Source organism: Eleutherodactylus coqui, chromosome 2 (genome assembly GCF_035609145.1).
Source record: "Eleutherodactylus coqui strain aEleCoq1 chromosome 2, aEleCoq1.hap1, whole genome shotgun sequence".
Lineage (NCBI taxonomy): Eukaryota > Metazoa > Chordata > Amphibia > Anura > Eleutherodactylidae > Eleutherodactylus > Eleutherodactylus coqui.
In genome coordinates, this window is record NC_089838.1 from 175,438,319 (window position 1) to 175,452,246 (window position 13,928).

At 46.1% G+C, this 13,928-nt stretch overlaps 1 protein-coding gene across 1 annotated transcript in view; it reads left to right on the forward strand.

Annotated features, from left to right (window-relative positions):
* The window catches only part of RELN (reelin), a 655,909-nt gene that overhangs the window by 457,104 nt on the left and 184,877 nt on the right, over positions 1-13,928 (forward strand). The window contains exons 26-27 of the mRNA XM_066591974.1: positions 1,439-1,610; positions 3,063-3,263. Of these exons, the coding sequence (XP_066448071.1) occupies positions 1,439-1,610; positions 3,063-3,263 (373 nt within the window). The remainder of the gene's footprint in view (positions 1-1,438; positions 1,611-3,062; positions 3,264-13,928) is intronic.

Below are 13,928 nucleotides of genomic sequence, written 5' to 3' on the forward strand. Positions count from 1 at the left end.
AAATACTGTACTGAGCTCAGCTTTCTGCCTCACTGAAATGAATGGAGCAGTGCAGCTCCATTAATTTCAATGGGGCAGACAGAAATAGCCAAGAGCTGAGATCGACCTTTTCTGTCTGCCCTATTTATTTCAGCATTTAAACCCCCACTGATCTGTCAGTTGTCACCCATTCACTGGATGCATGAAAACTTAAAAAAACATCTCATTGCCGGGATACCCTTTTGATTTGGCATGGTATATGGTTTCTTAAATAAATGGATTATCCGTAATACCGTGTTTCTTCGAAAATAAGACACTATCTTATATTAATTTTTGCCTCAAAAGAGGAACAGTGTCTTTTTTTCGGGGGTGTCTAATAATACTCACCTACCGCCGGTGCTCCGCTCCTCGCGCTGGTCTACGTTGCTGCTGCAGGCTGCCACATCCTCCTTCAAGCCGACAGCAGTTCTTCCTGGAAGCAGGGCTTGAATACCCCACCTCGAGGAAGCTAGTGTTCTGATTGGTTAATCGAGCGCCGCATCAGCCAATGAGGGCCGGTGCTCAACTAACCAATCACAGTCATTCTAGCCCTGCTTCCAGGAAAAACTACTCTGTCGGCTCGAAGAAGGGCGTGGCAGCAGTGACGGAGACTAGCGCAAGGACCAGATCGCCGGCGGTAGGTGGGTATTGCTTTTTTTAACATGTAGCCCAGCTAGGGCTTATGTTTGGGTGAGGGCTTATATTTCAAGCCTCCCCAAAAAATCGGAGGAGGTCTTAGGCCCCCTGTCAACGGACGTGATTTTGCCGGCGGCAAATCACCGGCGAATCACGCCGTCTGTAGCTTTCCATAGCGTTGCTATGAAAAGCGCCGGACCCCTGTCCACGAGCAGAGAATCATTGCAAATCTCCGCTTGCAAACGGCAATTCACAGCATACTGTGAATTGCCCCGATTCTCCGCAGTCAGCCTATCTGTCTGATAGGCTGACTGGCGGAGATTCATCTGCAGCTCCCGTGGACAGGCAGCCTTACTATTGGGGAAACAAGGTATGTTATTTTGATATGGTAGATAATGCTGTCCTTGTGGACACTACCAGGTTAAAAGGATTGTCCAGTTGCAAAACATTAACTATTATTGGCGTATGCTGAGCAAAGGTCATCAATACCCAGCTTGGTATGGCAGGCCACGTTCTCATGCATTTCAATGGGAACATTGCCTGCAATACCAAACTGGCCACTGCAGTGGGAACAGAGCTTTATGCTTCCAGTAGAACTCAGTTTAGTGCATAAATCCACAAGCCCAGTGAACAGCTGATTAGCAGAGATTCCAGGTGATGGTCCTACTACTGTTGATGACCTATCCTAAGAATAAGCCATCAGTTTACAATTGGACAATATTTTTAATTTAAGTCCTGGGATTGTTATATGTAAAATAATTGCTCTTCTTATGTATTCTATCAGGTTTGTATATCTTGAGCTTCCTAGCACAGCAAAAACACCCTGTACTCGGTTTCGCTGGTGGCAGCCTGTCTTTTCAGGAGAAGGATATGATCAGTGGGCCATTGACGATGTCATTATTCTGTCAGAAAACCAAAAACAGATTATTCCTATTGCTTATCCAACATTACCACAAGTAAGTCCTTTTACATCTTGACTGCTAATTACATATGCAGAATTTTAATTTGCACTAGTTAATCTCAGTAAAGCACCTGTTACAGGACCTGCAGGTCCTTTATTCTTCTTTTGTGCATTTGAAGGAACATACTTTTGGGAATATTGGCATATCTCTTGCTCAATATTAATAGCAAACAACTGAGTCAAGAACAACTTGTATATATCAGGAGATAGGTATGATGTAGAAAGGAACAGAAAAATATGTCACATCAAACAATAAACATGTTTATTTTATCATTCAAACCCTTGTTAGCACAAAATGTGCTGTTTGATATACTGTGGGTGCCATATTGGATATAATTAATATGAACTTGAAGACCCCAATGAAAGATGCGTATTATAGTGTGAATAACACAGGACATCTGCCTTTATTTTGGCGGGAAAAGGTTTATATAGTATTCAAACAAAGGAAGGTAGGACATTCAGATACATTACAACATTTTATGTGCTGATAGGTCATTCTCATGGGGATCGGTTATGATGTGACACTTTAGCCAGAAGAGGGAAAAGGATATTAACAGACATATTCAAAAGAGATTTTGCCACATGGCACAATTAGCAACAGCCTAGTATTTCCTAATTTCTTGTTTACCTTAATAGGTCTCTAGAGAAGAAAATAAATCTTTGTAAATGGGGATGGGTGCTGCCCCCACTAGATTCAAAGGACTGAAACACAAGTAGTGTCCTCCATCCTAAATCTACACAGCTGACAACAGAAAATACACATACAAAATGGCGAATATGTCCGTCATCTCTCACACCCTCAAACGGGTTCACCAAGTTCTAAATTTTCTAAATACATTTTTAGAGATGGGAGTAAATGGTCAAAACCAAAACACAGTAAGTGACTGCTCTGATCATCTGCTGGTACAGCACTGCTGATCCTGTTCTTACTGCTTCATTTACAGTGTGTGTTTTCTAAGCTGCAGTTGTGATGTTCCATATACATACATATGAACACTGTAGCCAATAACTGGCCTCAGTGGTTTTGAGCTGTGTACTACTCAGGCTACTAATTGCCTGCAGTAGTTTTGTATTAATATACAGAATGTCACCACTTCAGCCAAGTAAACACAGTCTAGCAGAGAAGGTGGGAACAGTCTTGGACCAACAGGGGACTGGAGCAGTGAGTATACCATAGCTTGTTACTTTCAAAACTTTGTTGCCCTCTGAATTTTTTTAGAACTTGGAAAACTCTCTACTTACACAGAAACTCCCCTTAAAGAAGAAATCTGCATATTTTATTCACTGAATCCTAAAAATATTTTTTTTTCTTTATGAAACACAAGACAGGCTATCTCAGTAGATATCATTTCAGCATTTGTTAGTTTTTTATAGTTACAATATCATATTGTAGGTATGATAACTGTAAAATACATTTGTATTCTTCTTGCATTTTCTTCACAAATAGAATTTTTATGAAAAGCCTGCATTTGACTACCCGATGAATCAACTGAGTGTTTGGCTAATGATGGCTAATGAAGGAATGGTTAAAAATGAAAGCTTCTGCTCAATTACCCCTTCTGCTATGATATTTGGAAAATCAGACGGTGATCGATTTGCTGTTACTCGGGATCTTTCTTTGAAACCTGGATACATTCTGCAGTTCAAGGTATTTCAATAGTTTGTCTGTTCTAATTGATTAATAATGCAGTGTTCTCCAAACTATAGAACGTGTTTTAAACTTTAAAGGGAACCTGTCACATTGAAAATGCATTCCAATCTGTGCGCATCATGTTATAGAACAGGAGGAGCTCTGAAGATTTTGCGACAAAAAAGTCAGCATGACTACTAATTTATTCATTTAAATCTCTGCTCATTCTGAGCTTAGAAGTTCAGTGGACCTAAATTAAAAATACAGTATATAGCAGTGCTGGCGGACCTTTGAGAGACCGAGTGCCCAAACTGCAGCCCAAAATCCACTTCTTTATCGCAAAGTGCCAACACGTCAGGGGGCGGGACTTATCACGATGCATGATTTTACTCCTATTGTTTTAAAGGGGACAGCGCTGTTTCAAAATAGACAGCATGCATATTTTGACTGCTTTTTGGATGCTAAAATGCTGCAGAATTTTCCAGCATTTGCGCCATGTGTATTCATATCCCAGAGGTAACAGTGACCCTGCATGGTGGCACCAGTGGTAACATTGACTCCCACGGTGGCCCCAGCGGTAAGAGTGACCCCCCATGGTGGCCCCAGCAGTAACAGTGATTCCCCACAGTGACCCCAGCTGTAACAGTGTCCACCCACGGTGGCCCCAGTGGTAACAGTGACCCCCCATGGCGGCCCCAGCGGTAAGAGTTATCCCCCCCCACAGCATCCATAGTGCTGATAGTGGCCCCAGCGCGAATAGTGGCATCCCACAGCGGCCCCAGCGCTAATAGTGACATCCCACTGTGGCCCCAGTGCTGATAGTGACATCCCATCACAGTCCCAGTGCTAATAGCAACATCCTAGGCGACCCCAGCGCTAATCATGACATCCCACGGTGGCCCCTGCGCCAATAGTGATATCCCATGGTGGCTCTAGTGCTAATAGTGACATCCCACGGCACCCCCAGCGGTAATAGTGACACCCCACAGTGACCCCCAGTAGTAATAGTGACTCCCCACAGCGGCCTCAGTAGTAATAGTGACATCCCACAGTGGCCCCCAGCGGTGATAGTGACACCCCACAGTAGCCCCCAGTAGTAATTGTGACATCCCACAGTGGCCCCAGTAGTAATAGTGATATCCGATAGTGGCCCCAGTAGTAATAGTGGCAGCACACAGCAGCCCCCATTAGTAATAGTGACATCCCTCAGCAGCCCCAGTAGTAATACTGACATCCCTCAGCAGCCCCAGTAGTAATAGTAACCCCCCCACAGCAGCCCCCAGTAGTAATAGTGACATCCCAAAGCAGCCCCAGTAGTAATAGTGACATCCCAAAGCAGCCCCAGTAGTAATAGTGACATCCCACAGTGGCCCCAGTAGTAATAGTGACATCCCACAGTGGCCCCAGTAGTAATAGTGACATCCCACAGTGGCCCACAGTAGTAATAGTGACATCCCACAGTGGCCCCCAGTAGTAATAGTGACATCCCACAGTGGCCCCCAGTAGTAATAGTGACATCCCACATTGGCCCCCAGTAGTAATAGTGACATCCCACAGTGGCCCCCAGTAGTAATAGTGACATCCCACATTGGCCCCAAGTAGTAATAGTGACATCCCACAGTGGCCCCAAGTAGTGATGGTGACATCCCAAAGTGGCCCCCAATAGTGATGGTGACATCCCACAGTGGCCCCCGGTAGTGATAGTGACATTCCACAGTGGCCCCCAGTAGTAATAGTGACAACCCCCAAACCCCCAGTAGTAATAGTGACACCCCACAGCGGCCCCACTACTAATAGTGACCCCCACTGTGGCCTCAGTAGTAATAGTGAAATTCCATAGTGGCCCCAGTAGTAATAGTGACAACCCACAGTGGCCCCAATTAGTAATAGTGACAACCCACAGTGGCCCCAATTAGTAATAGTGACAACCCACAGCGGCCCCAATTAGTAATAGTGACATCCCAAAGCATCCCCAGTAGTAATAGTGACATCCCAAAGCAGCCCCAGTAGTAATAGTGACATCCCACAGTGGCCCCAGTAGTAATAGTGACATCCCACAGTGGCCCCAGTAGTAATAGTGACATCCCACAGTGGCCCACAGTAGTAATAGTGACATCCCACAGTGGACCCCAGTAGTAATAGTGACATCCCACATTGGCCCCCAGTAGTAATAGTGACATCCCACAGTGGCCCCCAGTAGTAATAGTGACATCCCACAGTGGCCCCCAGTAGTGATGGTGACATCCCACAGTGGCCCCGAGTAGTGATGGTGACATCCCACAGTGGCCCCGAGTAGTGATGGTGACATCCCACAGTGGCCCCGAGTAGTGATGGTGACATCCCACAGTGGCCCCCAATAGTGATGGTGACATCCCACAGTGGCCCCCGGTAGTGATAGTGACATTCCACAGTGGCCCCCAGTAGTAATAGTGACATCCCACAACAGCCCCAGTAGTAATAGTGACACCCCACAGCGGCCCCACTACTAATAGTGACCCCCATTGTGGCCTCAGTAGTAATAGTGACATTCCATAGTGGCCCCAGTAGTAATAGTGACATCCCACAGTGGCCCCAATTAGTAATAGTGACAACCCACAGTGGCCCCAATTAGTAATACTGACATCCCACAGCAACCCCCGTAGTAATAGTGACACCCCACAGTAGCCCCAATAGTAATATAGACACACCTGAGTGGCCTCAGTAGTAATAGTGACCCACACTGTGGCCTCAGTAGTAATAGTGACATTCCACAGCAGCCCCCCCTAGTAATAGTGACATTCCACAGTGGGCCCAGTAGTAATAGTGACATCCCACAGTGGCCCTCAGTAGTAATAGTGACATCCCACAGCAGGCCCAGTAGTAATAGTGACATCCCACAGCGGCCTCCAGTAGTAATAGAGCTCCCCTGAGACCCATATACTTACCCCTCCTCCTTGTGGAAGTGCCGCTGCTCTTATGCTCGGCACTGCTAGCAGCGCTGATCCCAGGTGCACACTGGGATGTCAGTGTGTGCTGCCAGACGCCTCCTCTCCCTGCTCTCACGGAACCAAAGAGGAGACATCAGGGGAGGAGGGAGGAGGATCCCGGCTGCACACTGACGTTACAGTGTGCATCGGGAACAGCGCAGCTGAGTGAATACCGGCAGGGGAGCCACAGCCCCTGCCGGTATTTACTTATGTGGTAAGCAGCCAACGGCAGCACGTGCCTGCAGGGAAGGTTCTGCGTGCCGCTTCTGGCACATGTACCATAGTTTCGCCACCATTGATATATAGCATACTTAGGTTTGGGGAAGAAGAAGCCAAGAAGAACCTAGATTCAAAGTATAAAATCAGTGCTACTATGTAAAATTTTTATGCGAAGACAAGAATGCAGAGAACAATGAAGGAAAATGACTCAGGAGCTCCAGTGGATGACACTGCCACTAGATGCACATACATTCCCCAGTTTGTTGATTAGAAAGTGTTATTTATGTAACTGTCTGGATAAACCGCAGTTTTATTAAGGTGGTGTGGCGACATTAATTAGTAAGCACCTCACAGAGCATCGATCAACAGAAGATTGAGCAAGTTATTGAGTGTAGAGAGTGAAAATCGTATGAGTTTACTACAACCCCAAGATAACACATTATAATCATTCACTAGGGAGTCATTTATACTCCTTAATGAGTCATCTTTCAAAATGTGTTAAGGACACTGCTTGGCAACAAATAAAACTACCAATAAGTGACAACAACAGATCTCCTTATTTTAACTCCATAAGCGACACACTAGGCCTGGACAAACAGAGATAGTCAAACCAGCTTATCTGACTACCTGATGTACACTGTACATTAGTGTGCATCAATTAGTTTAGGACAGCACACCTGCTTTGATTTTCCAGTGCTGTTCACTTGAACAGTGCTGACCAGTCAGAGTATCATGTAGTGTCTTAAGACCCTTTTACACTGAAAGACTATCGTTCAAAAAATGGTTTAAATGAGCAAAAATGAATAATAATCGATCAGTGTAAATATGATGATTTCATAAAAATCATTGTGGGCTTGTTTACTAATTGTTCGGTTTAAACACTGATCGTTCAGTCATTCTCATTCACTGGTACAATGAACTGAATGACTGTTAGAAAATAAAATAAATGATTTATTTTTGTGTCTAAACTGACTACCTGAGTGAACTAGCAAACTGTGGCATCATTTGTTTTGTTCGTTCAGGTGAACAATAATCATTCTGTGTAAAAGCACACCTTAGGGCAAAAACACATTGCTGTAGCCGAAACTATGCTCGGCAGTAGGGAGCATACCTGCCCCTGAATGAGGAAGATTTCCTCTCCATCGCTGGCAGTTCAAACTCCGCGCCAGAGCACAGGAGTTTGAAAAAAGAGGCGGGAAAATAGATGTTGCCCAATCTTCCCCACACAATGTATTCACAACGTACGGTGGAGATAGAGCATGTTCTATCTTTTCTCAGCCATAGTATTTATGGCCAAGAAATCCCACCAGCGAAAACAAAACCACTGAAGTCTTATTAAAATCAATGGTTTTGTTTTTTTCACTTATACGGAAGTGATTATCACGGCCGTGTAAGGGGAGAAAAACATGGCCATGTCTTTTTGCCCTTAGACTACTTATGCATTGTAATGTACAATGTACATCAGGCAGTCAGAGAAGTGGTGCAGCCACCTTGGTTTGTCCATACACAGATGGTCACTTTAAGAACGGGGCCTAATTTGCCCTTCAGGACGCTGCAATTTTTTTTGGTTTTTCATCCTGACTTTTCAAGAGCCATATTTTTCTGTTAATCTTCGCATGTGAGGGCTTGTTTTTTGTGTGACGAGTTCTATTTTTTAGTGGCACCATTGTTAAAGTAGACAGGTCTGCAATTTTTCTTTTTTTTTAGGATTAATTTTTATACTGTTGACTGTGTGGTATAACTAAAATCTTAACTTTATTCTTCAGGGCAGTACTATTATAGCAATATCAATCTTTTTATTTTTTGTGTTTATTACATTTACACATTCAAAACAGTTAAAAAAATGTTTTGTGTTGCTATATTCTGAGAACCATAACTTTTTAAATTTTCCATTGACTGAGCTTTGTGGGAGCTTTTTTATGATGGATAAGTTGGCTTATCCTTGTTTCTATTAAATAAGATAATTTAATAGTTCGGACATTATAAATTGTGTTGTTGTTTTTTTTATTTTCTTGCATAAAGCATTTTTAATGGGGAAAAGGATTTTTCTTTTCTTGTTTTTAGCCCGAATTCATACGGGCGTATTTGCGCACATAAAATTTGGATGGCCAATACGTAGAAAATAGAATCCATTTTTTTCAATGGGTTCATTCACATGTGCATATTTGCTATGTACAATTCTGTCACACAAAAAAACTCAGTATGTTCTTTTGTCCTGCACATTTACAGAAGGACAGGACACATCTGGAACTGATTAAAGAAATTGGCCATTTCAATAGCTGAAAGCAGTGGTACGTACAGGGGACACTAACTACCACTTGTTCCTTAGTCCATGTGTGAGTGCGTTACATGCTCCGCCCTTGATTACATGACGGTGACATCATCATAGGTCCTAAAGCATAAAACAAGCAGAGCCTGATAGCAGCTGTGCACTCACAGGACCTGTGATAATGTCACCATCATGTGATCAGTCACCTGGGCTCTGACCTCTGACCCAGATGATGTCATAACAGGTCCTTCACTTTAATAAAAACCTGCAGGGCCAGACACATATATCTATATTACTCCCCAATTGCACACAATTCGCAACCTGATTAGTTGTTTGGATTTACTCATTCCCGGTGATTTGTTATTTGGGTTGGCTGATTCATGGCGATTGATTATTTGAGTTTGCTGATTCCCGATGATTGGTTATTTGGTTTGGCTGGTTCACGGTGATTGGTTGTTTAGGTTGGCTCGTATAGAAGTGGGGAGTAAGAGGCTAATATGCGGGCCAGACAGCAGCCATGTGCTTACAGTACCTGTGATGATGTCGCCATCATGTGATCAGTCACCTGTGTGGGAGAAGTCCAGGGGCATATGACCAGGTCTCTCCCCTCAGTGTATGCAGGACTCTTCTGCAGAGCCGTTTGTGTGAGAGACGGAGGAGCAGAGCCGTGCGTGTGTGAGACAGAGTAGCAGAGCCATGCATGTGTGAATTGGAGGAGCAGAGCCGTGCGTGTGTGAGATGGAGGAGCAGAGCTGTGCATGTGTGAGACAGGAGCAGAGCCGTGCGTGTGTGAGATGGAGGAGCAGAGCTGTGCATGTGTGAGACAGAAGCAGAGCCGTGTGTGTGTGAGAGACGGTGGCGCAGAATCATGTGTGTTAGACGGAGGCGTAGAACCATGTGTGTGAGACGGAGGAGCAGAGCCGTGTGTGTGAGACAGAGGAGCAGAGCCGTGTGTGTGAGACAGAGGAGCAGAGCCGTGTGTGTGAGACAGAGGAGCAGAGCCGTGTGTGTGAGACGGAGGAGCAGAGCCGTGTGTGTGAGACGGAGGAGCAGAGCCGTGTGTGTGAGACGGAGGAGCAGAGCCGTGTGTGTGAGACGGAGGAGCAGAGCCATGCGTGAGATGGAGGAGCAGAGCCGTGTGTGTGTGAGACGGAGCAGAGCCATGTGTGTATGACATGCATGTAGCAGAGCTGTGTGTGTCACTTGCATGTAGTAGAGCTGTGTGTGTGTGTGTGACATGCGCATGTAGCAGAGCTGTGTGTGTCACTTGCATGTAGTAGAGCTGTACATGTGTCTTGCATGTTGCAGAGCTATGTGTGATGTGCATGTTGCAGAGCTATGTGTGATGTGCATGTAGCAGAGCTATGTGTGATGTGCATGTAGCAGAGCTGTCTGTATGATGTACATGTAGCAGAGCTGTGTGTATGACGTGCATGTAGCAGAGCTGTGTGTATGACGTGCATGTAGCAGAGCTGTGTGTGTGACGTGCATGTAGCAGAGCTGTGTGTGTGACGTGCATGTAGCAGAGCTGTGTGTGTGACGTGCATGTAGCAGAGCTGTGTGTGACATGAATGTAGCAGAGCTGTGTGTGTGTGACATGCGCATGTAGTAGAGCTGTGTGGGTCACTTGCATGTAGCAGAGCTGTGTGTGTGTTTTGCATGTAGCAGAGCTGTGTGTGATGTGCATGTAACAAAGATGTGTGTGTGACACGCACGTGTAGCAGAGCTGTGTGTGACACGCACATGTAGCAGAGCTGTGTGTGATGTGTGTGTAGCAGAGCTGTGTGCGTGTGATGTGCATGTAGCAGAGCTGTGTGTTTGATACATTCATGTAGCAGAGCTGTGTGTGTGTTACCATGCGGCGGTTGCTGGTCCTCGCGGGGCGGCTGTGTGTGGGGTCCTGTGGTCGGGGCGCATCCCCCCGGCTTGTTGTCCGGCTGCCGGGGGCGCGGGTGCGTGGCCAGCGTGGGTGGCGTGGTGTTTGTGGTGCACGCACCTGTGAGTGCAGCTGCCATGCATGAGCTCCCTTTTATTATGTTCTGTTGGGAGTTGGCTGTCTCCCTCTCTCCGCCCCTGGGAGGAGGCTTTTATTTAAAGGTCGGGCAGAGACTTGCAATCACTGCCAGTTATTGGTTTCCCTCAGTGTGCTAGCTAGTCTGCCTCTGTTGGTCTCCTGGCTCTGTCATCTTGTCTGCTATACTTTGCTATTGTCCGCCAGGTTTTTCCACCTGCCTCAGTTCTGCTTAGTATTGTTCGTGTTGGTTATTTACATCTGCCTTTTCTGTCGGTATTCTACCCTTTCCATCCAGGTATGCCAGCGTCCCTTTTCGGCCCTACTGAAAGTAGGGACTGCTGCCTAGTTGCCTGGGGTTAGCCAGGACAGGAGGCAAGCAGGCAGGGACAGGAGTTGTGGGTGAGATCTAGGGCACGCGAGCTGGCATATCAAGGGTAGTATACTGGCCCTTAAAATTGCTCTCCAATGGAGGCTATGAGTACCCTCGCAAGTCAGTTGCAGGATTTAGTCGTGATCCAAGACCTGTCCGGTCGTATGGTGGCCCAGGTTAGTGCATGTTTCTACCGCTCCTTCTATTCCCGAGCTCAAGTGTCCTCTTCCTGAGGTATTTTCAGGGGAGAGGAACAAGTTTTTTTGTTTTTCAGCAGGCATGTAGATTGTATTTTCGGATGCGGCCCCGCTCCTCCGGCTCAGAATCCCAGAAAGTTGGATTGATTATGTCCTTACTTCGGGGTCCCCCCCAGACATGGGCCTACTCCTTGCCCAAGAGTTCGGCTTGAGTGCAGTCAGTTGATTTGTTTTTTCCGGAACTTGGAGGTATTTTTGATGAGCCAGACCAAGCGGGGTTGGCGGTATCTCATCTCATGTCTCTACGTCAGGGGCAGCAGTGGGTAGAGGACTATTGCTCAAAATTTAAAATGTATGCACGTGAAACCTCTTGGAACGATAGCGCCCTTAAGGATGTGTTCTTGTTGGGTCTTTCTGATGCTGTCAAGGATCTACTCATTTCTCATCCCGCTCCTGTGACACTCAGTGAGGCAATGGAATTGGCGGTCAAAGCTGACAGGAGGCTGAGATCTAGAAAAGAGGAATGTCAGGCCCGTAAGGCCAGAGAATCCGGCAGACCCGCTCCCCCTTCTCCCATGTCAACTTCTGGTGCCGAACCTATGGAAGCGGATCAGCTAAGTCCCGAGGAATGGCAACAGTTCCAGATGACTCATCGCCTCTGCCTCTATTGTGGGAAAGCCGGACATCATGTAGCGACCTGTCCTCAGAAGCGTCTACCACATCAGTCTGAACTGGCAGAAAACTTCAGATCCTAGGTGATCTTTGGTAGGATCGCCTAGGATCACAGGTACTCCCTAAGTTGTTGGTGCCTTGTCAGATTGGCTTCTGGAATTTCACTCGGTCTGGTCAAGCTTTTATTGATACGGGTGCTGCCGCCAATTTGATTAGTTTAAGTTTTGTCAGACCTCTGATGACTGAATTCTCGGCATTAAAAATTCCCATACGCTTCATTTGTATTGATTCTACCCATCTGTCTGCAGGGGTTGTACAATGGAGGACTCCCATGTTACAGGTCACTGTGGGTGTTCTCCATTCTGAGAATCTGTCGTTCTTGGTAATGGAAAGGATGTCTGTTGATGTAGTGCTTGGTATGCCCTGGTTGGCACTGCACAATCTCCGATTTGATTGGTCCACTCGGGAAGTGACACATTGGGAGTTGTCCTGTCATAGTCACTTAGCCACTATATCCATGTGTTCAGCAGATACCATACTTATTCCTGAGTATTTGTCCAATTTAAATTATGTATTTTCCAACAATCTGTCTGAGACTTTGCCTCCCCATAGGGAGTGGGACTGTGGTATTGATTTGATCCCCGACAGTCCCATCCCTAAGGGAGCCATTTTCAATTTGTCTGGGCGTGAGCACAAAGCCCTTAAGTCCTATATCTCAGAGTCTGGCCAAACAACATATCAGGCCGTCCAGGTTCCCTGCCGGGGCAGGTCTCTTCTTTGTAGGGAAGAAGGATGGGACATTGAGGCCTTGTGTGGATTATCGGGCTTTGAATAAAATTACAGTGAAGAACCAGTGCTCCTTGCCCCTAATTCCTGATTTATTGAATCAGGTGGTAGAGGCCCACTGGTTTTCCAAATTGGACTTAAGGGGGGCTTACAATTTAATTTGCATCCAAAAGGGAGATGAGTGGAAGACCGCGTTCAACACCTCATTCGGACATTTTGAATGTCTAGATATGCCCTTCGGACTTTGTAATGCCCCCGCTGTGTTCCAGGGATTTACAGTATGAACACAGTCTTCCACGACTTCCTGGGGGTATTTTTGGTCATATATCTCGATGACGTTATGGTGTACTCCCCAGACTGGGACTCACATGTGTGGCACCTGAGGCTGGTTCTGACCTGTTTGCGTGAGTACCAACTTTTTGTCAAGTTGGAGAAATGCATTTTGGTACTAAACAAATGTCTTTCCTTGGTTATGTGATTTCACCCACGAAGATTCAAATGGAGTCTGATAAAGTGGCAGCAATCTCCCAATGGGTCAGACCAGATAACCTGAAAGCTCTCCAGCGGTTTTTAGGTTTCGCAAATTTCTACCGTAGATTCATTAAGAATTATTCTGTTATTGCTCAACCCCTAACCAATCTTACTAAGAAGGGTGCCAACTTGGTAAGATGGTCACCTGAGGCCCTAGAGGCTTTTAGTCATCTCAAAAGGGCGTTTACTGCTGCCCCAGTGCTAGTACAGCCTGACACGCGGCGACCGTTCTTCATTGAGGTCGATGCATCTAAGGTGGGGGTGGGGGCTGTATTGTCTCAGGAAGTCAGCGTGAGACCTGGGTATAGTCCATGTGCATTCTTTTCGCGGAAGTTCAGTTTGGCGGAACATAACTACAACGTGGGTAATTGTGAGTTATTGAAGATTAAGTGGTCTCTAGAAGAATGGCGTCACCATCTACTGTGTATACTGATCATAAAAACTTGGTATATCTTGCCAATGCTAAGAGACTCACGGCTCGTCAGGCCAGGTGGGCGTTGTTTTTCACCAGGTTTAACCTCATCGTTACATATATTCCAGGGAAGAAGAACGTGAAGGCAGACGCCGTCTCACGGAGTTTCAGTTCGCCGGAAAGTGAGACAGTGGCTCCCGAGAATATCTTGGTACCTGGGGTGGTGGTAGCAGCTGTAGAATCTGAT